Source organism: Ostrinia nubilalis, chromosome 15 (assembly GCF_963855985.1).
Source record: "Ostrinia nubilalis chromosome 15, ilOstNubi1.1, whole genome shotgun sequence".
Taxonomy (NCBI): Eukaryota; Metazoa; Arthropoda; class Insecta; order Lepidoptera; family Crambidae; genus Ostrinia; species Ostrinia nubilalis.
This window is the reverse complement of record NC_087102.1, coordinates 832317-859465: the sequence shown is the minus strand read 5'-3', so window position 1 is coordinate 859465 and position 27149 is coordinate 832317. Positions and strand designations below refer to the sequence as shown.

The 27149-nt window shown below is 39.2% G+C and overlaps 3 protein-coding genes across 3 annotated transcripts in view; 1 reads left to right on the top strand and 2 right to left on the bottom strand.

The window, feature by feature from the left end:
* LOC135078672 (probable 3-hydroxyacyl-CoA dehydrogenase B0272.3) overlaps positions 1-27149 on the bottom strand; it is a 152514-nt gene that overhangs the window by 69098 nt on the left and 56267 nt on the right. The window lies entirely within an intron of this gene.
* On the top strand, positions 14-4035 carry LOC135078645 (mitochondrial tRNA methylthiotransferase CDK5RAP1). The gene is made up of 7 exons (XM_063973173.1): positions 14-672; positions 816-966; positions 1040-1254; positions 1332-1462; positions 1879-2035; positions 3359-3486; positions 3614-4035. Exons 1-7 carry the CDS (start codon positions 135-137, stop codon positions 4004-4006), a joined length of 1713 nt encoding a protein of 570 aa, XP_063829243.1. The 5' UTR covers positions 14-134; the 3' UTR covers positions 4007-4035.
* On the bottom strand, positions 4191-26231 carry LOC135078583 (uncharacterized). The gene is made up of 8 exons (XM_063973113.1): positions 26127-26231; positions 9973-10074; positions 9224-9421; positions 8861-8926; positions 8744-8809; positions 8627-8692; positions 8510-8575; positions 4191-8052 (listed from the first exon to the last, which is right to left on the bottom strand). Exons 1-8 carry the CDS (start codon positions 26229-26231, stop codon positions 5323-5325), a joined length of 3399 nt encoding a protein of 1132 aa, XP_063829183.1. The 3' UTR covers positions 4191-5322.

Below are 27149 nucleotides of genomic sequence, written 5' to 3'. Positions count from 1 at the left end.
ACTTGACAGAAACGTCAAGACTGAAAAAAAAAATACTTGACGTTTGGGAAGAGGTATGTTTGTGATTTTATTTAGCTCATTATAATTCATTTTAAATTAATTTTAAAGTAAATATTGATTCATGATTCTAGATAATGTTTTATTTACGCCAAAGCCGACGCTTGATACCACATTTGAACTCTGTGGTACTCAGAAATTGTAGATGTTATTCGGACTCAACAAGATTAGATTCCGTTCGAAATCAATTAAAAAAGGGGCCAGGATTGAAAGAATTTATAGTTGGGTCATCAGAACCTGTTCTTGTAGACCGCCCTCACATACCTTATTTGCCAGAAAATGCTCAAGTTACGTGTAAAAGGAAAGTTTTCTTCGATGTGTATGGATGTCAGATGAATCTCAATGATACTGAAATTGTGTGGTCTATATTGAAGAATGAGGGTTTTGAAAGGACAGAAGTGGAAGATGAAGCGGATATATTTCTTGTGATGACGTGCGCCATCCGTGAAGGAGCCGAGTCAAAGATTTGGTATCGTTTAGATCACTTGAGAGGTTTCAAGCGACGGCGGGAGATGTCTAAGAACAGGGACAAGCCCGTGAAGATCGGCTTACTGGGCTGCATGGCGGAGCGATTGAAAGAGAAGCTGATAGAGAAAGAGAAAGCTGTTGATGTAGGTAGGATTTTTCTTCACAGTCACTGTTACTTTGTCTTATGTAATGAACTAGTCTTATAAAATGGTGTACTATAGTGTAATTTATATTTAGAATATATATCTTTTCTAGATCTTTTACATACCAGTTTTTTGTTTTCTCTACAGTTGCAGGCCCAGACAGCTACAGAGACTTACCCAGACTCCTAGCGCTCACAAATAGTGGTCAAACTGCTGTGAATGTGCTACTATCTCTTGATGAGACGTATGCTGACGTTGTACCAGTTCGTCTCAACCAGGACAGTGTGTCCGCTTTTATGTAAGAAAATCTAAACTTATTAACCTGTAAAAGTTTTATAATGTGAATCTGACTGTATCTTATTTGTTAACAGTTCAATAATGCGAGGCTGTGACAACATGTGCACATATTGCATAGTACCATTCACCAGAGGCAGAGAGCGTTCGAGGCCAGTAAACTCCATTGTAGATGAGGTTCGGTTACTGGCCGACCAGGGGGTCAAAGAAGTCACATTGCTCGGCCAAAATGTTAATAGTTATAGAGATATTTCACAACAAACTGAGAAGGTTGATACACAAATGGCTAAAGGTAACATTTTCTTTGAAATTACAACAATAAAAAAGTTGGTGGTTAGTTACATGTTTTTGCAATAAATGTTTTTTTAGGATTTAAAACAGTATACAAAAGCAAGAAGGGTGGTCTTAGATTTGCTGATCTGTTGGACAAAGTGTCATCAGTGGATCCTGAGATGAGAATACGGTTTACAGCAGCACATCCTAAAGATTTTCCTGATGAGGTGAGTTGTGGGATAATTATCATAGGTAGTGATGGATTTTCTTTATTTCAGAATATCCAGCAATATGTATCTGGTGTAAGATTTACACAGAAATTGCAGTCCCAGTTTTGAATACCTTTGCATAGGGATGCTTAATCTCTGATCATTCCAAAGTTCCCAACTCAATGCATATCCCCTGCAAGTCTAGCTTTATGAGGTCTTAATGGCCCTTTTGTTGAAATGAATATTTTCCTGTGACTGCTAATAATATAATCTGACAAGTAACACCCCTTAACTGAAACCAGTGAAAATTAGTGTCTTGGCAGTTACACTGTGACCTTTTTGGCAACTTTGTTTCATTTTTGTTTTTTTTTCTTGTAGCAAAAATAAAATTATTTTCTTTCTTTAACTCCATTCTCAAAGTATTATCACCTCAGGTGCTCCAAGTGATCTCGGAGCGGCCCAACATCTGCAAGCTGCTACACCTGCCCGCCCAGAGCGGCTGCAGCGCGGTTCTGGAGCGCATGCGGCGCGGGTACACACGGGAGGCCTACCTGCTGCTGGTGGAGCACGTGAGGAACACTATTCCGGGAGGTAGGTGTGACAATGTTAAAAAGCCTCTATACTAAGCCTGGATTGCACCATCTTACTTTAACTTTAACAAACGTCAAAAATCTGTCAAACTCCATACAAAAAGCGCCGGTTATCGTCATAGTTATCGTTAAAGTTATAGTCCGATTTTTAATTCGACGGAATTCTGACAGCTGTCATTTTTTGACAATTCAGATGTAATAAGCCTTTTTTGCTTTGAATTATTAATAAATAATATGAAATGAAATTTCATCAAGTACAACTTACAAGAATGAACTATTGTTTGTTGTGTCAATTCAATGTACACTAATTATTATGTACATTTTAGAGTTTAAATAGAAAAAAAACGTGTTTTTAACATAGTAAAACAACATATTATCACTAACGAAAATATGTATTGATCATCAATCATCATTATCGTCGTCACAATCAACTTGGATTATAAAATTGGCATCTTGTTAAATTGGTTATTTTATGAACCTAAGATTTTATTAACAAAAGGATTTTCATAAAAAAGGTTTGTAACCCATGGATTATTGGCCAGGGAGTCCAGTGATAGAAAAATAATTTCCCAATTTTTTTTGTAACTTCAAAAATATGATAATAAAAATTCAAATAACCATTTTGAAATGATCAGTACATTTTTAAGCCTTAGTTTTTCAAGTGAAACCTTAAATTCAAGAAAGGATTATTTTTTAATTTGTGAAAATGCTCTCCATTCATAATGGGAATGTTTCAATGTTGACAACACTTCTGAAATGTCAAAATTCCGTCGAATTAAAAATCAGAGTTTAGGTGGTCCAACTCAGCCTAAGATACCCGCGCATTAGACACGCGTGTACAAAACGCGTGAAACATTTTATTCGGTTGATGCCCGTTTTCACCATCAATCCCTAATTTTTAAGCGACCCCTATGAAAACAAAGTGTCATATTGTGTTACCATAGGGGTAACTTAAAAATAAGGGATTGATGGTGAAAACGGGCATAAGAGTAACAATGAAATGAAAGTATCAATGAGGGCTACCGCATTTCCATTCACTAGGGTGGCCCCACTGTAGAGTTAAGTCCTGTGATCCTGTCACTCCCCGGTAGCGCCATCTAGTGAGCGCAAATACGGTAGCCCTCATTGTTGGCGTAGTTGGCGACTTATACTAAACAGTTATGAATTATTTTCGTAGTACAAAAGTGGAATCATAATATTTAAATACATTGTCTCTCTTAGAATGGCTATCGTTTTTATAAATACTTTGCCTCACAAAGAAACTAAGCTATAGATTGTATTTTAAGCTCCTATGTATAACCAGGTTGTTATTTCTTTGTTGCAGTGGGCCTGTCAACAGACATGATCTGCGGGTTCTGTGGGGAGACAGAAGAGGACTTTCAAGAGACGCTAACGCTAATGGATATCGTGGACTACAACATCGCTTTCCTGTTCCCGTACAGCATGCGAGAGGTAAAGCTTCACTTTATTTCGTATTTTACTGCGTATGAACAACACCTAACTAGATCTTACTGAAACAAACATTTGTAGATATTTTTCTGTGTTACATGATTCATAAAAATAACATTTCTTTTTCCAGAAAACAACAGCATATCGCAGGTACAAAGACGACGTTCCTGAAGAAGTGAAGAAAGAAAGACACAGTCGCATGATAGAGCTATACAGACGCAAATGTCAACTCCTAAATGAAGCTGAAATAGGGAACACTCACTTAGTTCTAATCGAAGGAACCGTTAAAAAAACCGGGCAAGTTCTAGGCCGAAACGAGTTTTATCTAAAAGTAGTTTTTGATCAAGAGGAAATCTTGTCCGAAGATGGAGGCAGAAGACAGGCGAAACCGGGAGATTACGTAGCTGTAAAGATAGTTTCCGCGAAAGCGTCGGTGTTGCAAGGAAAACCACTTTACCACACTAGTATTGGAGATTTCTATAGAGAATGTAGTTGGAGCGACCGAAGTCGAGTTAGATTGTAAGAAATGTTGATAATAAATTAATTTGTTACAAACAATGATTTTGATTTAACATTGTTGTTTATCGATTGAGCGTTTCAAAAAAGTCGGAAATTTTCGAATATTTTATCATTACGATTGAGTATCTAAAATAAAAAAAAGAACTTAGTTTTAAAATTATATCTAAAGGGAACAAAACACAGCTATATTTAGTTTGTGACACTTCAAAAGTGCAGTTTTATTAGAATCGCTCAATCAATACAAAATTACATTACAAAATACACAATGGAACACAATAAATATCAGTTATTTTACATTAAACGTACAAAACGTGCTTATTAGCTATATTACATATAAATAAAACATCTGTCGTATAGCGACTTTGTTTTAAGTACATTCAAGGTACGACTTTCCCTTTTTTCACTTATTAATTAAATCGCTATATTACAGACCACGCAAAAATAATAAATCTGGCAATACAAAAATCACACACACGCTCCACACCATTCTTTACAAAACTTATTGTTGAGTAATCAATCAAAAGGACACAAAACTGATTCGCTTGTGTTTACAGTTACACGAGTATACTTTTTATTTCTTACAAAAATATAATAGCCACATGGAAGGTGGTAAGTTTTTTTACACATTTTTACACAAAGTAAACAGTAGTTTGAAATATAAAAAGTACTATTTAAATGTGACAGTTAAAATAACTTAAATTAATTGTGATACATGGCATCAATATTAAAAAATAAATTTGTACTTTATTTGTTACTAGCTTTCCGCCCGCGGCTTCGCCCGCGTGGAATTTTGTCTGTCACAGAAAAACTTTTATCGCGCGCGTCCCTGTTTCAAAAACCGGGATAAAAACTATCCTATGTTCTTTCCCGGGACTCAAACTATCTCTATGCCAAATTTCATCAAAATCGGTTGCGAGGTTTAAGCGGGAAAGCGTAACAGACAGACAGACAGACAGACAGAGTTACTTTCGCATTTATAATATTAGTTGGGATGTTTTTGACCCTAAACTACACGTGATCATGTGTTTATGAGTATAAAAGTGAGTATTTTGTACTTTTTAATTTTTATCAGTGAGTTTTCTCATGTGACAAAGTGAGAGTTATGTATTTTTGATCTCTTACGATACTAATCAAGTCAATAGTTTTCTCATATAATATAATTTTGATATTTTAAAGCCAGATGTAGTATAGTATTTATTTTTGTTGAATCAAGGCTAGATACTCAGATAACTATAAGTAGTTATATTTGCTTCTAAGCTTGAGTATCAATCCTTATTTAAAATAGAAAAAGGCACTGGAAGGCACAGAAATTCATGTTTGTTACACCAAACTAGAAGCACCTAGTTGTGCACCGACTTTCCCAGGACCCACATTGACTCGCTGCCCTGAAAGGTTATCTGAACACTCCACGTGCCCTGAAAGACTTGGAGAGGGTCCTTGGGAACTTCCATATACTTTAGTACTGTACCCAGAGTCGTTGTGAGACTCCCTGTCTGTTAGACTCTGCGTTTCAGTCAAATGCGTGTTGATGGCCAAAGATTGAAGGCGACTGTGTAGCAAATTGTGGTCGGCCACAGGTTTCCTGGTCATGCCATGTGCATTCCCTCTAAAGTTCGGGTACACTGGCGAATGGTTATCGTAGTAACCGCCGCGAAAGTGGTCGTTCTGGTTCGCAATCTCTATCTCCGTGTTCTGGTCCAAATGGTCGCTGTAGCACTGGGGAATCCGTTCCATTTCCCGCATCATGTGGTCTTGCATCATCGCGTCGAAGACCCCGGTCTGGTGGTGGTACAGGGGGTTCCTGCTTCGAGCCGGGACCTGCGTGTGAGGGAGGCCGGTTTCATTGTAGTCGTACTGCGGCTGACAAGGGTTGTACTGAGGCACGGGGAGACCGTTGTCGATCATGTCCCTGTAAGGCATCTGATGATGTATCTGCCGGTTCGGTATGTCATGGAAGTAGGCGTCCTTGGGTATCATCGCCCGTAAGTCGTGGTTGTACATGTTATTATGATTCCCCGCGACCTGTGGTGCTGGCGATTGAGACTTGTTTGACATGGTTTCGTAGTTAGGTAATGGCAACGTCTGCAGCAGGTTTGCATTTCGCATCGGTCCGGGCTGGTGCGTGGTTCTGATGGGATTGTCTTCCTCGTCGCTGCTCTCGGAATTGTTCCCGTTGTCTTTAGGTGGGGTTTGGAAAGTTTTCCTCGTTGGGAAGGGTATGAGGTTGTGCAAACTGAATCGTTTACTCTTCGGTGGCTTCTCTTTCAGCACGGGTGCAGGTCGTTGAGGTTGTTGCGGCATCTTCAGTATTCCTGGACTCGGCTGAACGTTGACTGGGGCGATCTGTTCGTCTTGAAGTTCGGTGGGAGGCATCTTCCTCGGCAAAGGAATAAGTTCAGGTGATTGACATATCTGCTGGCATTCCACTTGAGCGACTAACTCCTGCACCGACTTTCTCGGTTCTCGAACGATGTTGTTATCTTCTATCGGGTAGTTGCCCTGTTTACGCAGCTTCACGTAGCCGTCTTGAGCTATGTCGAGGGACTTAGGGTTACTCCTCGACAATACGTCAGACATTTCCTTCTCAAGCATAACTCTTTTTCGAATGTCATCAGCTGTTCTTTGAAGAACCTGGCTTTTCCAAACTGGAACGCTCTGTGGGTTATCTTTCTGAACTCTGTGGAGGTTGTCTCCATCCGAATCGCTCGCTTTGTAATCCGACTGTCTGTTGCTATTGCTCGGTGACTTGGCGTTTGATTGCCGACTAGGTGACGCGTAGCGATCATTGTAATCTGGAACCTCTGATACAGGGGATTGTGAGACAGAAATCTTATTCGCTTTTACATGAATTTCTGCTGTGACATTTTGTGAATGACTTTCACGAGCCGGACTTGCATGCGATGTGTGAGGTGATCTAGAAGGTCTAGAACTTGTGCTTGGGCCTGCTTCAAGCTGGTCACTACTTCTCGAGTTTTTAAGCAAGAATTTTCTTCTTGGAGTCGGCGGGGATCTTCTCGTGTCTAAAACCTCAGTACTTTTAGACGTCGGTTTAGTTTCATTTAGATCTTTGGCATTGCTCTCGTAGTGTTCTGCGTTTTTGTTGAAGCTTCTGATCAGCCTGTTTACTCTATTCCACTCTTCAGCGTGCGCATCCAGAAGTTCTAAACTTCTTGTCCTCTTCAATGGAGGTATATCCAAAGAGCCTTTAGGACTGAAATCTAGTTTCCTGACTCTCTCTGATGCTCTAAACATCATGCCTCTCGTCAGCCATTGTTCCAAATGTTTGTGTCTCTCTTTGCACATCGCTCGTTCCGCAGCTACGAATCTCGTCAACTCGGAAATCTGTCCTTGTGTCTTCATTTCTAAATCAGTGACTTTCTGATCTAATCTTTCATGAGCTCTGTCTATGTGTCTCTTCAGGTCTTTCTTATCGTCATTCAATTTATCCTCCATGTGTTTAAAGAATGGCGCACAGTAGCACGTGTAGCCAGCGCCTATTGGACCCTTTTTGATGTTTCCGGCCAGATCCAAGTAGTACTGCTCGCCTTTTTTGAGGGGTTCGGTGGGTAACGAGCTGAGTCTTGGCTTGGGGAAGTATTTAGGATCGGGGTAGTAGTGGCAACCGTAAGGGGACCACTGGACAGTCGGGGGCTCTTGTTCAAAATGGACGTTCTTCTTTTTCTTGTCTTTGTTTTTCTTCTTTGCTTCATCGGGCTCGTCCACTCCCCTTTCTTTGCTTTTGTCTCTGTGTTTTTCTTTCTTCTTGGGTTGTTTTGCTACGGGCGTATTCAGGATGCTGATGATTTCTTCTAGGCCCTTTCTCGTGGCTATATCCCGGGCGGTCTCGCCTTGCTGGTTCTTGAGCGACTTGTCGCAGCCAGCTTCTAGGAGTATCCTGGTCAGTTTCCGCCGGCCCATGGCTGCGGCGATGTGGAGAGCCGTGTCTCCGTTCTTGTTCTGTTCGGAGACCTTGCATTGGGCTGAGATGAGAATTCTAGTGACGCCAGCGTGACCGTATCGAGCAGCTGTGTGCAGTGAAGTGTCGCCGTACTGGAAGAGACAAACGAACATTTAAGTCATGATTACCTAAGTAAAGTAGGTACTCTTACCTACTGAGTGATCTAAATAACACCGTCATAGGTTCGTAATTATTTGGTGATCTTCGGTTGAATAACGGTGATAAATCTACATTAAGTTAAAGGTGTGTCCAGTTACAACTTTTAGGTAGGTTAAAGAAGGAAATACGTTCTAGGAATTGCCTCTATCAACTTACGTTGTTCTGTACATCCGGCGGCGCGCCCGCCAGTAGGATCTCGCTTCAGGACTGGTTGTGTCCGTTCTGGCAGGCGAGGTGCAGCAACTAGACACTAGTGATGCCTTGTGTACTCACGTTGTTCTGTATGTCCGGCGACGCGCCCGCCAGTAGGACCTCGCGGCAGGACTGGTTGTGTCCGTTCTGGCAGGCGAGGTGCAGCAACTAGACACTAGTGATGCCTTGTGTACTCACGTTGTTCTGTATGTCCGGCGACGCGCCCGCCAGTAGGATCTCGCGGCAGGACTGGTTGTGTCCGTTCTGGCAGGCGAGGTGCAGCAACTAGACACTAGTGATGACTTGTCCACTCACGTTGTTCTGTATGTCCGGCGGCACGCCCGCTAGTAGAATCTCGCGGCAGGACTGGTTGTGTCCGTTCTGGCAGGCGAGGTGCAGCAACTAGACACTAGTGATGCCTTGTCCACTCACGTTGTTCTGTAAGTCCGGCGGCGCGCCCGCCAGTAGGACCTCGCGGCAGGACTGGTTGTGTCCGTTCTGGCAGGCGAGGTGCAGCAACTAGACACTAGCGATGCCTTGTCTACTCACGTTGTTCTGTATATCCGGCGGCACGGCGGCCAGTAGGATCTCGCGGCAGGACTGGTTGTGTCCGTTCTGGCAGGCGAGGTGCAGCAACTAGACACTAGTGATGCCTTGTGATTGTCTTCTCACGTTGTTCTGTAAGTCCGGCGGCGCGCCCGCCATTAAGACTTCGCGGCAGGACTGGTTGTGTCCGTTCTGGCAGGCGAGGTGCAGCAACTAGACACTAGTGATGCCTTGTGATTGTCTTCTCACGTTGTTCTGTAAGTCCGGCGGCGCGCCCGCCATTAAGACTTCACGGCAGGACTGGTTGTGTCCGTTCTGGCAGGCGAGGTGCAGCAACTAGACACTAGTGATGCCTTGTCCACTCACGTTGTTCTGTATGTCCGGCGGCGCGCCCGCCAGTAGGACCTCGCGGCAGGACTGGTTGTGTCCGTTCTGGCAGGCGAGGTGTAGCGGCGCGAACCCGCCGGCGTTGCGCACGCGCAGGTCCGCGCCGGCCGCCGCCAGCAGCGCCACGCAGCGGCTGTAGCCCTTCCATGCTGCCTCGTGCGCGGCTGTGTTGCCGTGCTGGGGGTGGATACAATGCAATTATAGTAGGGTATTTAATGAAACCATGAAATAATCAATCTCAGTCAAGCACGTAGAGAGCACGTCACTGTCTCTGACCAGATGGGGATGAGGCGTCGCAAACCAGTGGCGAATTCCCGAGGGCGTCAGAGGTCCTGGTTGCTAGATATTACAAAATTCTATGCTTCGGGTTCAGTCGCAGTAAGCAAAGACTATGAGTTCCAGCACAAATAAGACTGACTTCGAGTTGGCAGGTTGTGCACCTACTGGAATAGAACAAGATTTCTCAAAGTGTATAAGTACGTGAACCGCCAGGGGTTCGCAATTCGACGGCAGGGGGTACGCGACAAGATTTACGTAATGGTGGCTTGATAGCTGACAGGCACGTGTGGCACACATGGTGGCCTTATAAAAACCTTATTTTCTTCAACAGTTAATTTTATTATTTTCTTTATGGGGAATTTAATTAGTCAAGGGGTTCGCCGTCACCTGGAAACTTTAACAGGGGATATTTTGAGATACCCTGGAGTAGAGCATAAGGAGTAGTTTACCACGTGGTCCTGCTTGTTGGGGTCGGCGCTGCGCCGCAGCAGCAGCTGCACGGCGTCCACGTGCCCGTCCGCCGCCGCGCGCTGCAGCGCACTGCATCCATTCTACAACAGAACAAATTAAACATTCTTATTCTTTGGTCTTTAAAAAAGATTTTTAGTAATTTTTTATTACACAAATTACTAATACTCCCGTTATAGCCCCTCGTGCTAAGCTAAATATTCTTGTATTACGAGTGAGCTCACCACAATAGTCGAGCGGCGGCGGGGAATGAACCCGCGTTTCCCGGATTATGAGTCGGCCAGTCCGACCCCTTCACCTTTCGGCTATCGTGGCTTCAAAGGGCGGTAAAGGGTCTAGTCAATTAACAATTTTTTGCTGCGTAATCAAGGTATGAAATAAGAACGAATACTTAATAAGAACCGTAAAATAGTAACTTGCTTTTACAGTCGAGTATCTAGATAAGTGCCCGATTATATTAATTACAGCGTAATAAAAAACCATCAGTTTCAACATGAAGCAAAACGTTATTAATGAAAGTTTTAATACAGTTTCAGAAAACGCTTCACTTCAGCGTAATTTCAAAGGAAATACTAACTTTTACTGTCGCATAAACTTATGTAAAACCGCGTAACAGCTGTATAGGATTCATTACATCTTACGTTACTCATTAAAATTTATACGCGGCCATTGAATAGATTTGCGAGGGCCGTAATTGGCCCGGGAATCGGCCGCGTGATTGTGCTCGCGTTGCGTTTGCCCAGACGACTTCATAATGCAAGGGTTTGCCATAATAACGGGCGTAATGAAGGCAGAAATAACGGAAATTACCATCTTACTTTAACTTTAACAAACGTCAAGTCTGTCAAACTCCGTACAAAAATTATGGTTAAAGTTAAGGTAGCGCGACTGAGGCTAAGGGTAACGTCTCAAAAGCTTGCAAATTCTGCTAAGCTTTAACATAATTATTTATTTATTTATTTAAGGGTAGTACACAGCACAATATCAATTTAGGTTACAATATGTTTTAGGTTACAATATGTCTTAGTAAGATTTTGTAGGCCAATTATGACTAAGTATCCAATATTTAAAATTTCTACATGTATTTACCTTCTCAAGTGACAATTTTAAGGATTTAAATTTCTGAAGGAGAGCTAAAACATATAATAATGTATGACTGCCAAACTAGACGATTCACTTTTCAGCCAAGTCAAGTAATATAATCAGAAATCTATATATATAAAAGAAAGTCGTGTTAGTTACTCCACTTATAACTCAAGAACGGCTGAACCGATTTAGCTGAAAATTGTCAGGGAGGTAGTTTAGAGCCAGGAGAATAGGATACTTTTTATCCCGTTCGACAGCATTCCCGTGTGACTTGACATGAAACGTCAGTCATTTTTTCCAATTAAAAAAAAGTCTGCTTATTTATTGCCATTAAGGCGGAACAAAGTTCGCCGGGTCAGCTAGTTTGATATAAAAAGAAAATCGAGACGAGAAAGCAAAATGATGTGCTTGCAACATGCGGTAAAATATTTTATCTTTATTCAATAGGCATAAAGACACTGCAATTAAAATCAGATGTATGGGAGCGCATGAATATTTATACGAATATTATAAAGCTGAAGAGTTTGTCTGTCTGTCCGTCCGTCCGTCCGTCTATCTGTTTGTTTACTTGAACGCGCTAATCTCAGGAACTACTGGTCGGATTGGAAAAATTCTTTCATTGTAAAAAAATCCAATATCAAATCAAATACAATTTATTTGCATATCACGACTGACATTCTCATTGTATTTAATTAGTACGTCAGACTTCAACATTTTGATACATTTCTGAACTGAATACTTACCTACATTAGATAAGATTCACATAAGACCTAAACGGTACAAATGTTCTATTGAATTAAGATAAACTTTGATATTAGAGACAAGATTTGCAATACGATGAATCCTTTGCAGGGTAGAGCGACATGAGATTTAAATACTTAAGTATTTTATAAAATAGACTATTTAAAATGCAATCAGGCTCAATTTCAATAATTGACTTCACGGACATTTATAGACCATGCTTAACTGGCGTCTTGGACCGGTAAATTGTGTTGAAAAAAAGGCAAGAAAATAAAGTTATTAAATTGTTTAATTATTCATGCAGTTTATAATTATTTTCATTACTAAGGTTATTAAGTTTAATACAAAAAAAGTTTGATTAGACTGCGTTTTCTGTTACTTTAAAGGAATACTTTTGATAGCATAATAAATGGAGTATAACAAAACTTAAAAATTAAGCGTAGATAATTTGAAATCATGGATTTTCTGTTCATTAAATTAAAAATCATTTTATAATATGGTTGACGATAAAACTAACTTGCAAACCAGTTGCTACATATTTTTTGCGCCTTAACTAACTCGACGACTTATGCAAGTCTTATATTCTCTATGGTAGCGACCAGTTAAGAGGCGAGCCATAAAAAAAATAGTTTTTATGCTTTTACAGCCTGTTATTAGAACTAGTTATGACTTATTGGATGATTTCATTAAATGCGCAAGTTAGTGTTTCATAAGTCATAACACTGACTACAGTGTCTGGTAAGATTTACAATTGAAGAGTTTAAAAACTTTGCCTGTTTTAATTATTGCAAAGTTATATCAATAAATAAGATTATAGTTACAAATCTTCTTTATGCACACTGATTCTTTTATGATGACGTTGAACATTCAATCTCGATGTTTAATGTCAGTCATAATTTAGAGCCATTAAATAAAAACCTGATAGATTCGACTAAGTATTTCTCAGCACGGATTGGTTGCTCATTGAGATCTTTTGTCTCCCCTTTATCCTACTTCATCTTTTCACTCATCATCAAGTTTCTTGAAGTAATTAAGTCAATAATTCATTGTTACTGGATATGCCATTATATCATCATCATACTACATGCTGTGTCAGAAATACCGCTAGAAAATTTCAAAAAACTTGATGTCTAAGCTTTTTCATTCAGTGCATTCTTTAATAAACTCGCTATTGATCAAGAGCTATTATCAGACTATGCATATCAAATCAATCGATTGAGATGCATAGGCGCGCAAATTGCTTTCTAAACAGAGAACAGCAATCTATGCGCGTACGCACGATATTATCACGGGGCTACGATTAGCGGTCGCTGATAGGTACCTATTGCTTACTTAAATCTTATGTGATTTCTTTATTCATCGAAAAATTATGTTTACTTATTAGTTAATCTCTATGTCTACTTTTGCAATGTCTCATAATCACAAAAATAGGCTTTCCTCCCCATAAGTTTTTAACCTCCTAAGAGTGGATTCGACCAAACAAGAGTTAAATATTATTAATGTCAGAATAAACTTGTCATTTTGACATATTATTTCCCATACTGAAACTGTCAATGTGCCAGTTATACCAGTGGGTCTAGACAAAGTGCAAATTATAATCGCAAACCAGTCGAAAAGTGGTCGAAAAGCCCCTTTTTTGTATGGAGTTTTGACGGATTCGATTTTAGATTCGATCAAAAAGTGCGTTTTGTCTAGGGGGGCAGGAGTTATTCTCGGTTATAAGTTTGGTCGAATCAGCCTAAGCAAAACTTTTTTCTCTTTAACATTCAAAGAATTTTGGATGCGATGTAAATGTAAATCCAAAGGTTTTATCGAAATAGGTAGGCAGACATAAGGAGTTATGTTAAAGTCAATTGAATCTTAAACCGGAAACTAAAGAGAATGAAAAAAAAAAGTTAGTATTTTGATATAAAAAAATGGTCAACAAATACTTACTTTGGAGGTGTCTACTTTTCTGCAAGAACGTAAAAAGCTTTAACTTCTTTTACAATTCCAAGTTTATGTTAGTCTAAGTTTGCTACTGAACATGTAATTTACCTCACTCAACAAAAAGATAATTTATTTCCCAGCGGGTTATTGTGTTTTGATTGCTCAGTTTAATTTCAATTCACGGAGCAAAGTGATAGTTAAAATGTTATTTATATTCATTTGAATATAATTGTCCATTGCGGGTTTATTATTGAATGTACAAATGCAGCACAAAAAGCGCAAATGACCCGTTTAGTGGCATTAAAGAATCATTAAAGCCGCCGTGATAGGCTTTTTACAGCAATTGTAAAGTTATTCTATTTAAAAAGCAGTTTAATTTATCGACAAACTTGTCACGAATTAAAGTTTTTATGCACTTTCATAAATGGCTCTAGTGTTCTTTGTAGAGCATTAATAAATACGTTTGTAGACTGCACTTGTGAATTTCAAGTGCATTTTAAAGATTGTACACCAGAACAATGTAAGGCAGTCTTAGCATTAGTGATATAATATTGTTGAAATATTTTAGTTTTTTTTATGATGGAGCATCTTCATCCCATTCCCTTCTTTAGGCAGAAAGAGTGGCATTATATGACACATTATTGTAAATAAAATAAAGTTTTACATTTCCAAAATAATTTCTACTCGACCAAGGTGAATGGAGTTATCTCCGTCAAGCTCTTATTCAGACTAAGCCCATAATTACCGATTTGATTAATAAATCATTCGAGATGGATCACATAGATAATGACTCGTTAATCCCACGGTGCAGGATCCCACTCAATTAGCCACTTATTTTTTGCTTAATTAAAACTTACTTTATAGTGAGCTTGGACCATATTTTTAATTTAATTTCATGAAGAAGAGAATAAAAGTTGTAAATTGCGTGCGCATAATAATGTGATTGTAATAGCGACAGAATTTTTAAACTACATATAAAGCCTGTTTACTCTTGGTATGAAACATTGCATTGTATAAACAATAAACCTACAAGAACTTAAAATAACAATCCCTGAGATAATGGAACTTTTACAATCGATTTCAACTAGACAAAATGTAATTATTCTCATATTTAATACTCTTCGTGCATCTTAACACAAAACCAAATGGTATGGTTTTAAATATACTGAAACAGACTTAAGCTTACAAAGCTTTTAGTTAGAGGTAGGGTACTTTCACATCGCGAGTGACAGTCTTTCATAAGACGACTATCAAAATGCTATGTATTTTCGCTCCTAGTGTGACTTACGCTTTAGTATAGGTATATACATTGTATGTCTGCCGATGAAGGAAGTAGCGAGCAAACGCAGCCATAACAAAATAGTAAAATTGACTGCGTACTTCGTGAATTGTGAACCAACGAGCAATCATAACGTCATTGCGCACATAGTCATCAGCACCGTTACGACCGAGTCACATCACACCTGCCTGCTCGCGAATGGAAGATTAACGACATGTTTGTGCGAAGGAAAATCAACGCTATGTTTATGTTTGAAGGTAAACAATAGATTGGCAATACTAGAGAAGTCGTTTTCAGGATTACGCAGAATGAATGAAAGCGTATTACCATAGCAGAAAGGTGTAAAATGAAGTGAAAGGTTTGAGGCAGGAATAGAGGAGGTATATGGTGTTATGGTGCTAGGAATACAGACGAAAGCTAAAAGTCGTGCGTGGTGGAATCCTTTGGCGGTGGTTCTCAAAGGTGCCGTTAGCTCGTAAAGATAGTATATTGTTTTTACGTGGCTTACGCTTTTTGCACAATCCATCACAATCTTTTAAACGAACCCACGCAAAAAGACATAACAACCTACTTAGGTATTTGATCTCTCTCAAGAATCTTTTTATGTTATCCCCTTTAAAGACCAGTACGGCTAGCACGAAAAACTTTCGAGTTCAAATCGTTTGCGTACTCGAATCGCCATCAAAAGATTTAGTACGAAAACTACTACAGCGCCCTTGTGAACGTGTCGTAAAGTGAACTTAGTGTAAGAAATGGTTGCACGAAACTTATTTTGAAAATCAAAATTGTCACGTTATCGTTTAATTCGAAGGTTGAGTATCGAATTTTATCGAATACGCAAACGATTCGAAGACGGAAGTTGTTCATGCTAGAGGTACTGTGTATTGTATTTTGGGTTCTTATTCTAGGACTTGTGTGTACATTTGTACAATGCTTTATTTATTGTTAAGCTACTACGACATTTATAGCCAATAATGACGCGCAGACGTCGATAACGAAGCGCATTGCGTACGCGCAGATTTATCGATATTGGGATCGTGACAAGTATATCACAATGTGCGCCTAAGCTAGCGTTTTGTATTCCTTCTATAGCCGTAAATCCCCGACACGTTTTGATCAACATTGTATTATCTTCTACTGGTTTGATTTCTAGCATTAATTCACCAAAACCTACAGTGTCCCCAAGTAAAGATTTATGTAAAATAGGCATTTTATAGTGCCAGGACCTTGGGCCAAGACCAAAGACGCAATTTTATCTCAACTGTAACAAATAGCAATAAATCCGATAAATATAGATTAGCAGACACGGCCATAAAAGCCTCAGCGCCATCGCCTGTCCCCATAGGTCGCTAGTGATGTTACAGTGTCGATAGCGATATGTAGAGGATTTATAGTTATGGAGGCTCACCGCGGGAGTGCCACGCTCGCGGTCTTCGTGACACGTCCAACGTCGCCCGGGGACTTGCGGTAAATAATATGCGCCCGCGTCGGTGTTGGGATGCATTTTAATGATTGATTGTTTTGTGAGTTTGTAAGGGAAACAAAACATTGATTTTTTTAACAGTTTTAACGAAGATGATTTGGAAAAGAAAGCTACTCACGAATGATAAAACATTTGGTAGTTTAACTATACTACTATAGCACAGTAGGTATCGGTGGCATTATACAAAACAAATAATTAAACTGTTGCCACTTAGCGTGTTGCTTAAGTACTTATTTAAATGCAAATCAATTTGAAACGTCAAGTAACCGAATTAAGCAATAAAGTAACTCGAAATCACTTCCACTCTCGTTCAACAAATTACAGATAACCGAAGCGTGAGGCTGTAAACACACGATTAGAAGTGACAAAATAACCCATAAACTTTTAGTATCGCTGAACTCTACAACCTCTAAACTACACCTTATCAAATCACCATAAAGTCTTTATTCGATTGAGGAAATCTCGGCCATTTCAAAGAGGTTTTTGTATAAATTAATTAAGTGAAACCAAAGGGACCGCAAAGGGTTCGCTAATTAACGACACAGATAATATAAATACAGTTAATTTGTTTATTTTGCATTTAAATAACATAATTTTGTGCGGTTCGCAGAATGAATAGGCAATCATTTTAAGTGATTTGTGTGTTTGGCGCGGCTAATTAGGATATCTTCAAAATAAATCCAAATAACATTATTTATGGTTCCGAGTAAGTAATTTATGTGTTTCTTCGATATTTTATATTTTGTACATGGGTCCGTCATTAGTTGAAAAAATGTCTTGTCTTTTTGGTGTTATTGACGGGCACGAGGTTTATTTCTTAGGCCCGATCAACCAAACTTTTATCCGACAATAACTCCTGGTATTACTGACACATTGACAGTTTCAGTATGGGAAATATGAACTGACGATTTATTCTGAGATTAATCTTTACTCTTGTTTGGTCAAATCCACCCTTAATTGATTTAAAAGATAGCAGAATTTAATTAAACATAGTTCCATTTGTGTCGTTAAGGCATATTGCGAAGGGTTTCTTTGCCACTTGACGATGTGCCTACAATTTGCACCTATCCTGTTCCATCTAGACATTATATTTTATAGGGTTATAAATTCACCCGTATGGGTCGGAGTTTTATTGCTCTGATTTGTCTGAATTTAAAATGTGGTCAGGATGCAGCGGTCGGTTAGGTCAAGGAACCTTTATACATAAGAATAGCACGAATAAAACTCGAGTTAGAATCCAGTTTTAAATATATCTGAACAAAAACTCATTCTCATCCTAATAAATGTTTATGGCCAATGTAAAAGATTAACTCTACAAATTTTTGATTTACAGAGTAAGTTTATTATAATATCCTTCAAGTAATATTTGCAAATAAAAGCTTGCGGGAATATACCTGGATGCGGGAAGCGCTGGATCGGTCATTGTGGAAATCCTTGGAGGAAGCCTTTGTCCAGCAGTGTCATTTGGCTTGAACAAATATCCTTTCAAACTAAGGGCATAAATAGGTTAACAATAAGCCTAGGCGTAGACTATCGATTTTTAGCTGGCCGATAGTTGGGCCCGATTTTAATTTGTATGAAGAAAATTGGTGTAATGTGCGCACTTTCATACATCACCGTACTGATTAACAGCCCGGTCCAACTATCGGCCAACTAAAAGTTGGTGGTGTGCGCCTAGGCTAAAAAAAAAACGCTTTTATTTACTACCACTCGTCAACGCTTAAGTAGACTGATTGTTAAATGAGGCGATACAAACGGCGTCACACGAATTTCTCGGCGCGTTGTGGAGCCAGGCTTGTTAAATTAACCTTACCACAGACAATCGATTATCACGGTGAACAAGTGTGACTACTCTAAGAACCGAATTCGATAAATCTTACATCTCTCTCGCTCAAGCCAACAATGTTAGGCAAGCGATAGAGAGGGTATATTCGAAAAAATCGAATCGTTTTACAGAATAGCACTCCAATGTAGCTGGTTATTATGTACGTACGTCAGGTCCAGACGAGAGCCATCCATCTTGGATTAGGCAGTCGATGTTCAAGAGTAAATTGGACCGCATAATTTTAAAGTTAATACGAGGCACGGTAATTACAGGCGAGAGGAAGGCCACGTCGATGTTAAACAAACATGGGCTTTGCGCGTTGAGTTACAGTTAGTGCGCTGTCTTATGTGATACTTTACGATGTTAAGAGTATGATGAAGCAATAGTATAATAATGAGTATGGAAGAACTATTGGTAAGACAAATCAGACACCCAGGTATGGCTGCTCAAAAAGTCACTAGGAAAATCCAACTCATCATCATTTCAGCCATAGGACGTCCACTGCTGAACATAGACCTCCCCCAATGATTTTCACAATGGCCGGTTGGTGGCAGCCTGCATCCAGCGCCTTCCCGCTACCTTTATGAGGTCGTCGGTCCACCTTGTGGGTAGACGTCCTACGCTGCGCTTTACGTGGCCTCCACTCCAGAACCTTGCTGCCGCATCGGCCGTCAAAACCCAACTAACCCAACCAAGCTTAGAGCACAATCAATTTTATAAAAAGTTTAATTTGTATCTTCTAAGTAGGTACTTAGTTTAAGGCATTAATCTAATGTAGCCTGTCTCCCAGCTCAGTCCAACCATAGTTATTGCCCAGGCATGTAGCAAAAAGCTCGATTAACATATTTCGTCCGTTATTAGTCCAGTCGAACTTCATAGTTCTGCGATAAATAAAAACCTGTCACCTGGCAACATTGAATGTCCATTTACGCGCAAGGAATGTTGCCAGCATACTTTATTGGGAAAAGTAGCTGGGAACGGCATTAGAAAAAGCTAAAGACCGCATTTATTGGCTTAGCAATAAACAAGTAGGGTTTTTAAAATACTGCGGGAATCCGTTTATTTTTTTAAATACTCTTAACATTAGTTGGTATATAGTTCAGTTTATAGAGCAAAGGAGGAGGCCTATTTTCAGCAGTGGGTGTCCTAAAAGATATGAACAATGAAGGAAATGCTGATACAGTGGTATGTAAAAATAGCGAACACCCAAATGGATTGAAAAAGACATCAACGCGTCAGTAGATTTATCTTTCTTTATTAATATCAACAATATTTTTTACATGTATTGCTGTTTTGCTTTTATGAATTATATTTATTAAATAAAAGTTTAGTTATGGCCCATTTACCTAACGCCTTGTATGGCCCTGTAAGAAAATTATGAAAACTAGTTTCTTTCTCATTTTAAAAACACGAATTAAATAATGCAATTTGATTGTTTCATCATCATAATTTCATTAGCATCCTAGAAAACTTTTTTCTCCTTTTATTTGATTTCAAGGTAGAAGGTTTGATTATAACATTGCCTTTTATTCGACCTTGGAAACGCTTCAAACAGGTTGAGGCATCCGAAAAAATGCATTAGAATACACTCAATGAATGTGCGCCTCGATTCTGGAACTCATTGATATTGTCGAATCATCGCAATGATTTTGAAGTAACGGTTGTGGTTCTCGATGATAAGAAACATTGATATATGTATAGCTTGGAAAATCAAAGAAAGGCGAGAGACACGACTTGTCTCAGACAAGGCCTTAGAGTAGGAAATGGGGTACTTTTTGTTTCAATAAACCTTTTGGGGAAGAATAGGAATGAGTAAGAAGACTTCTGTCCTAAGTCAATAGGAACTGTGATCTACTATTTTTTCTGTTGCTAAGCGCTTTCTCATTCAAATTCTCCAACACACCAACAGCAGAAGAATCAGTCTACAGCCGGGATACTCCATAACGTTACATATTTTCAGGTCTATCTGTCACTGTCGTTCAAGGAGGCATTTCCCTTTGCGTGAGCGAGAAGAATACACTCGAATCTTCGGTTAACATTGTAGAGTCGACACCTTGCACCGTATCTACATCGACAATTGATCGAGTTGTGCCACAGAGGCCGACTTAACAAAACGCGGACCGGTCCGGCGAACTAGTTGGTTAATGGTCCGGGCTCCGTTGCCAGATGACAGCGGATAGCGTATCAGATACGGGACATAATTAATTGCTAGACTTTCGGTTAACACGTGCAATTATAACGAACTCGTTATGTAACTAATTAGTGCTTGTCCGTTTGCTTGGTAGGTTCCTAGAAAACTATTTATACAGCATCAAGCTTTAGACGTCGTCACCAGACACACTCAATTTTTTTTTATGTGACAAGAGGCAAACGGTCAGACGGGTCACCTGATGGTAAGTCGCCCATAGACACCCGCAGTCCTAGGGGCTTTGCCCGCCTTTGAGGTGAAGAAACGCTCTCTCCTCAAAAGCTTGAAAGATATTCAACGACGTCTAATATTTAGATACTTAGGTTCCCTTAGATCCAAAATATCTTACCAAAATCCATCAACATACAGTACAGACAGATAGTATTTCGTCGTCGTCGTTTCAGCCGAAAGACGTCCACTGCTGGACAAAGGCCTCCCCCAAGGATTTCCACAAAGACCGGTCCTGCGCCGCTTGCATCCAGGTAATTCCCGCGACCTTCACCAGATCCAGTGATGGTGTATGGCTCTGAGACGTGGTCGCTTACTATGGGCCTCATAAGAAGGCTCAAGGTCACCCAAAGAGCGATGGAGCGTGCTATGCTCGGAGTTTCCCTGCGTGATCGAATAAGAAATGAGGAGATCCGTAGGAGGACCAGAGTGACTGACATAGCCCGCAGAATCGCTAAAATCAAGTGGCAGTGGGCGGGGCACATAGCTCGAAGAGCTGATGGCCGCTGGGGCAGGAAAGTTCTTGAGTGGCGACCACGAGCTGGAAGACGTAGCGTGGGCAGGCCTCCCACTAGGTGGACCGACGATCTGGAGATAGTATTTGAATCATTAATATTAGATACATGCTTGAACAGTAAAGGTTAACCTTCTTGTAATAAGTACGAGTATTAATTAATTCTGTTTAAACAGAATTTAATTTTAATTTAATTTAATAAGAAGAACGGTCACGCCCCATACAAAAAAAACCCAGACCCGACAGAAACGAGACATACCTCAGTTTTTTTGTCATGTCTTTATTAGTTAAATTATATATTTTTTATATTCGAAATCTATGTATAACACCAAAATATTACCCTTCGTTTTTGTTCAGGCGTTATACAAAAACTAATACAAAATGACTATTTATCACCAAAATTGGTAAATGTATGTACCTAAATGTCTATTACAGCTGCTATGGAATGTATCTAGGTGACCTGGAGATACAGCCGGATTATACAGGGTGGTTATACATATGGAACGATAAGTGATCTCACTCGATTATTTCTAAACTATACAAGATATCGAAAAACTAGTTACTGATTCTGAAAGTACTTCACGAGCTCTTTCAAATGGTACCAATAATAGGTTACAGATTATGGAAGCTGGTAACATTGAATTTTTGGATTTTGTAACTTCTCGTTTCCACCCTGTATAATCCGGCTGTATCTCCAGGTCACCTAGATACATTCCATAGCAGCTGTAATAGCCATTTAGGTACATACATTTACCAATTTTGGTGATAAATAGGCATTTTGTATTAGTTTTTGTATAACGCCTGAACAAAAACAAAGGGTAATATTTTGGTGTTATACATAGATTTGGAATATAAAAAATATATAATTTAACTAATTAAAACATGACAAAAAAACTGAGGTATGTCTCGTTTCTGTCGGGCCTGGGTCACAGATGACCGTTCTTCTTTGTGTAATTTTTTGACTTATAATTTTATTGTAATCGATGTGGTGACTAAACATGTAAGCGCTTTGGGTTTTCTGTAAGCTTATTATGTTGCTCATTAAATAAATAAATTAATTACACAGAATGACTGGGGTAGAACGAGGGTTAAGTTTGTACAGGATTTTATCTTAAATCATCATCATTACCTGCCTAGGTTTAATTTTAGAGCTGTAGCAGCATCTGTTATTTAGTAATAAACACATCCAAATGGGCCATTCTGAGACATTTTGAGACAAATTGAGACAGGACTTTTATCCAAGAATAACTTCTGGTATGACTGGCACCTTGGCAGTTTCAGTATGGGAAATATGTCAAAATTGACGATTTATTCTGAGATTAATATTTACTCTTGTTTGATCGAATCCACCCTAAATGAAGTTAGTATTGTCTTTAATGAGCCTGCATTCAAACAAAGTTAATGGAAAAGTATCCAATTAGACCGGAATTTGTAATTTTGTATAGACATAACAAACGTTTTTGCGTTGTCAGTGAAAGCGAAATGAAAACCAGCCGAGTGGAATGTGAGAGCGGGTGTTATGTAAGGGTTTTGTTTATTCAATACATAATAATGCTGCAACTTCCTGTAGATTTTATTCAGTTAAATACATAAGACAGTGTAGGCTTTTGTGCCGTCATAGTTGCTGTAGAATCGATGGGGTCGTCAAGTAGAGACCACGTCTAGCGCCTCAATGAGCGCGGCGTGGAGTGCCCTTAAGCAAGATAGAGCAACGATATGCGTAAAGTATATTAGAGTTAAGTTGAAAATGAATGAATAAAATAATGCGCGGGTTTAGTGGACTGCATGTGCCTGAATGTCTGGGATACGAATGAGGATGATGAAGTACTAACTTTACTGTTAAAGTCATTTCCCACTATGTTATTATGTAAATAATACTACATAATGTTTTTGTAGGCTAATGTTGGGTGGACCTATTGGATTGAATGACATGCGACTATGGCAGCCAAGTCTGACTAGAGTTCATATGACGTTAAAATCCACATCAAGGAACAAGAAGATTGGAGTGTATCTTAAATTGGCGCGATAGTTTAATTAAAATCATGATCCAAAACTCCCCATGGTCATAAAAATGTCGATTAAATCATTTCAAAAAACTTGTAGATATGAGTATTTACATATTACTTGTAATTTGTAATTATAATATGTAATCACCAATTACCATCTGCTAATCATTAATGCCACTACCGTGAAATGTAGCCGGCGTGGATTGGTCACGGTGTGCGTAGTATGGTTTCAATTAATATTCATAATAAGTTCTGCCTTATTGGATAATCGATCACTTCTCAACTCGGCTCGATACGATCGCAGCAGAGTGTAAAACAAATTAAAGTGATGGCTACCGAGTTTACACGAAATAACGTGTATTTATTTATTATGGTATTTAAAGTTTTAAAGCTCAGGTCCCGGAGCTTTTAACTTTAACGTGATAGATAAATAAGAGATACCTTTTATTATTATGAATTTAACATTTCATTCAAGCTGAATTTCATATACCTATAAGAATGCTTTTTACCTCCAATAAATTACATGCCCCAGGTGGGTTTTGAATGTGCGACCTTTACATTTTGGCTTTAAAAGCTTCAAGTCAGTCGATCTTAAAATTGCAAGTGACTTAATGGATTATTTTACATTTTCGTTGGTAAACAGAACAATTAATTTGATAAATATTTATGGTTCTTTTACGGCATGAGCGCAAAATACATAGTAGACGAAGGCGATTTATCACACTCAAGTGCCATATAATTTATCTTTAGTGTCATAGAGAGTAGACATCCGAGACTCTACTCGTCAAACGGTGCGTATACAGGCTTCTTCTTGTATGTATGAGCCTGACTTTCAGGCCCATTCATTAATTTTAATTAGTTGTTATAAATTAATTTCAATAAAAACATTAAAATTAAAGACTGCTAAAATATTAAAAGCAGAATAAAATTAAGACTTATCACAGGCAAAACATATCAATAACTTAACTGAGCAATATTTGAATTCATCACAGCCAGTTACATAATAATAGTAATATAATTTAACTCGGATGATAATAATATTTAAAGTGAAAGGGGTCACGTTTTATCATTTTAAATAATTTGAAAAAGATTAAGTACAATCATTATTTGCTCGTAAACTATGATTGATAGGTGAACTCACATTATCTACGCGGGGTAAAATTACCATACACCAATTACCAGCTGTATATTATCTTATGAATATCTAAATTGGTTATCTCATGCCGTAACCGTTCATATTGCAATTTAAACTTAAATTTGCAGATACATGGATTAAATTAAATACTATTTGTTTAACAGTTTCCCGTCGTTACTTTACAATTTTAATTAAATTGATGTCAACAACCTTTAGATACTTTAGGCTATTATTAAATGAGAATAGATTTAATAGGCTTTTATTAAATAACAATAGATGTGAGTCATATAGCTACGACAATAGGACCACAAATAGGACTGAAAAGTTGCTAATTTGATCGTATATCCGGTAGCAAATTACCACCTGTCTTTTTAATGATGATATATTAGTCTATAGATCTTACAAAAAATATCTTTATAACTAATAGATTCAAATAAGGATATGATGTAATACGAATTTTTACACAGTTAGATATTTTGTGGGTGTGTTCATTTTATCCTGAAAGATCTTATGGAAGCAAAATAAATTTTGCTGAAAATACGCTACAACAAACTTGTCAATAAGTTAAAGTATCATGCACCACACTTGTCGTTACTTCTTACCTTAAATACGTGTACAACACAAAAAGAAGGCAGTTTTTACCTTTTGCTTTAAATACCTTTATGGACGATTGCGGCCTGCATGGCAAACAAAATGCAATTATTTTCGCATTTCACTGGACGTCTTCGCGTACTTATGCACTTATCTCTCGCGCGTATCGGGTTTCCAGGCTATAACAATTACGGCCGATGCATCAATGTATCGATACATTTTAATTTATTTATTCGATTCTGGCCGGCATTCGACATCGACAACGTATGGTGACAGGCATAAATATAAGCCTTATGTGTGTCTGTTGCTGGCTATAAAGTGTAGATTCGTTTGGCGTTGCGAAATTGATTTGGCCAAGCATTAATTTGTTCGCAATGGGGTGCCTATTCCTTATTGGACGTCGATATAAAATGAAGCAACTGATAGTAACGTCTCTCGAATATTACGTTATGGCTCGACATTGTTATGTTGCGTTCGTTTTGTTTTTGCGGAGGGCAATAAATATGAATGAGTTATCGATCGATATTTATGCCAGCGATTATGAGTTGATGACAGCTCGCGGTGCGACAAGCTCGTGAGGTGAGCTGGCTTGCAAGTGAAATTGCGGAGGTTTTGTTTTGGACCTTAAGTGTGTCGCTTTCTTTTACACGAAACAGGTAGAGACGAAAACTTCGAACATTTCTGTTGAAAGTTTTGTTGTGCTTTTTTATGTTACGAAATCACATTAAATGCGATGAGTTGGTAAAGAGACTGTGCTTGTAGATATTTTAAGATTCGTGTTCGAGAAGGCATAATTTTGACCAATCCTGAGCGCGAAATTGAATCTGTCACGAAATCATTGTCTATATGTAGAGGCAAAAAGCTCGTTTCGCTCACGTCTTCGCATCAGACCCACGCTACTTCACGTCAAAGCGCGCTACTTTTCGTCAAAGCGAATCACCCTACGTCAAAGCGCGCCACCTTACTTCAAAGCGCGCCACCTTACTTCAAAGCGAGCCTTTCTTTGTCAAAGCGCGCTAGGTACTCTTTTTCAAAGCGCGCCACCCTTCGTCAAAGCGTGCCACTCTTTGTCAGAGCGCACTACTCTGGGTCAAAGTGCAACTCGCTCCATAACTTGTAGGTGTACCCACCTCATCTTGCGCATCGATATGCCGAGGGTCTGCGTTGAGGAGGCTGGTGAGTCGCGCCGCGTCGCCGCGCGCCGCCGCGTCTAGCAGCGCAGCGGCCACAGACATGCGGCCCTTACACCATCACTGCAACAAGCAACACCATTGTTAAGACATATCATCATCAGGACATGTAGGCCTGGTTCAGACACAGCGACAATCGCGCGGTTGTCAGGTCTTACACCATCACTGCAACAATCAACACCAAATCTTAATACAGGTCATCATCAGTGAGTCTAGACAAAGTGCACATTATAATCGCAAACCAGTAGAAAAGTGGTCGAAAGGCCTTTTTTTATGGAGTTTTGACGGATTCGATTTTCGATTCGATCAAAAAGTGCCACTTGTCTAGAAGAACTGGACATTTAGGGCTGGTTCAGACACAGCGACAATCGCGCAGTTACTGGGCAGTTCTCTACACTTGCATCAAACCACATGTTTACCGCATCAGAGTGCCAACCTAAAGATGAGGAGAACCAACTAGAAACCGCGCGATTCTTGATGTGACTGAACCATGCCTTAGTCTCCATTGCAAGAGCACGTCCATCTCTAATTTACCAGAGGAAAATTGTGGAATTGGCCTTCACTCCCCACCCTGACCAGATGGGTTGGGAAGGTAGATACCTATACCTACATATATGGTACCTTAGCCCTTAAGTAAGCTAAGTCCAACTGCCGATCTTGGTTGGAACACTATCGTAGTCTTAGCATCTGAAAGAACTGGCAAATGTTATAAAGCAGTGTAGATAAAACAGGTCTGCCTAAGTTTTTGTAACATTCTCAGCGTAATTTTGCCAACTATCATTTAAGTAATAGTTTATATTTTTTGGCTTAGAAACCGTTAGCACTTAGCAGATTATCTCGAGGTTCGCTGTTATTTTAAGATTGCGATTGTTATCTGAGTGCACGTTTCTCAGCGTCGTGAAAAAGAACATAAAGGTCTTTGAGACTTAAACGTAAACTTGAATTATACTCAAAGGATAGGTT

Excerpts from the sequence above, each read along its gene's own strand:
- LOC135078645 (XM_063973173.1), top strand. The coding sequence starts at position 135 with ATGTTTTATTTACGCCAAAGCCGACGCTTGATACCACATTTGAACTCT. Across the intron at positions 673-815 it reads AGAGAAAGCTGTTGATGTAG|TTGCAGGCCCAGACAGCTAC; the intron begins GTAGGATTTTTC and ends TTTTCTCTACAG. Across the intron at positions 1,463-1,878 it reads CTAAAGATTTTCCTGATGAG|GTGCTCCAAGTGATCTCGGA; the intron begins GTGAGTTGTGGG and ends TTATCACCTCAG.
- LOC135078583 (XM_063973113.1), bottom strand. The coding sequence starts at position 26,231 with ATGTCTGTGGCCGCTGCGCTGCTAGACGCGGCGGCGCGCGGCGACGCG. Across the intron at positions 9,422-9,972 it reads CCAACAAGCAGGACCACGTG|CACGGCAACACAGCCGCGCA; the intron begins GTAAACTACTCC and ends ATCCACCCCCAG. Across the intron at positions 8,693-8,743 it reads CGCCGGACTTACAGAACAAC|AACGGACACAACCAGTCCTG; the intron begins GTGAGTGGACAA and ends CTCGCCTGCCAG.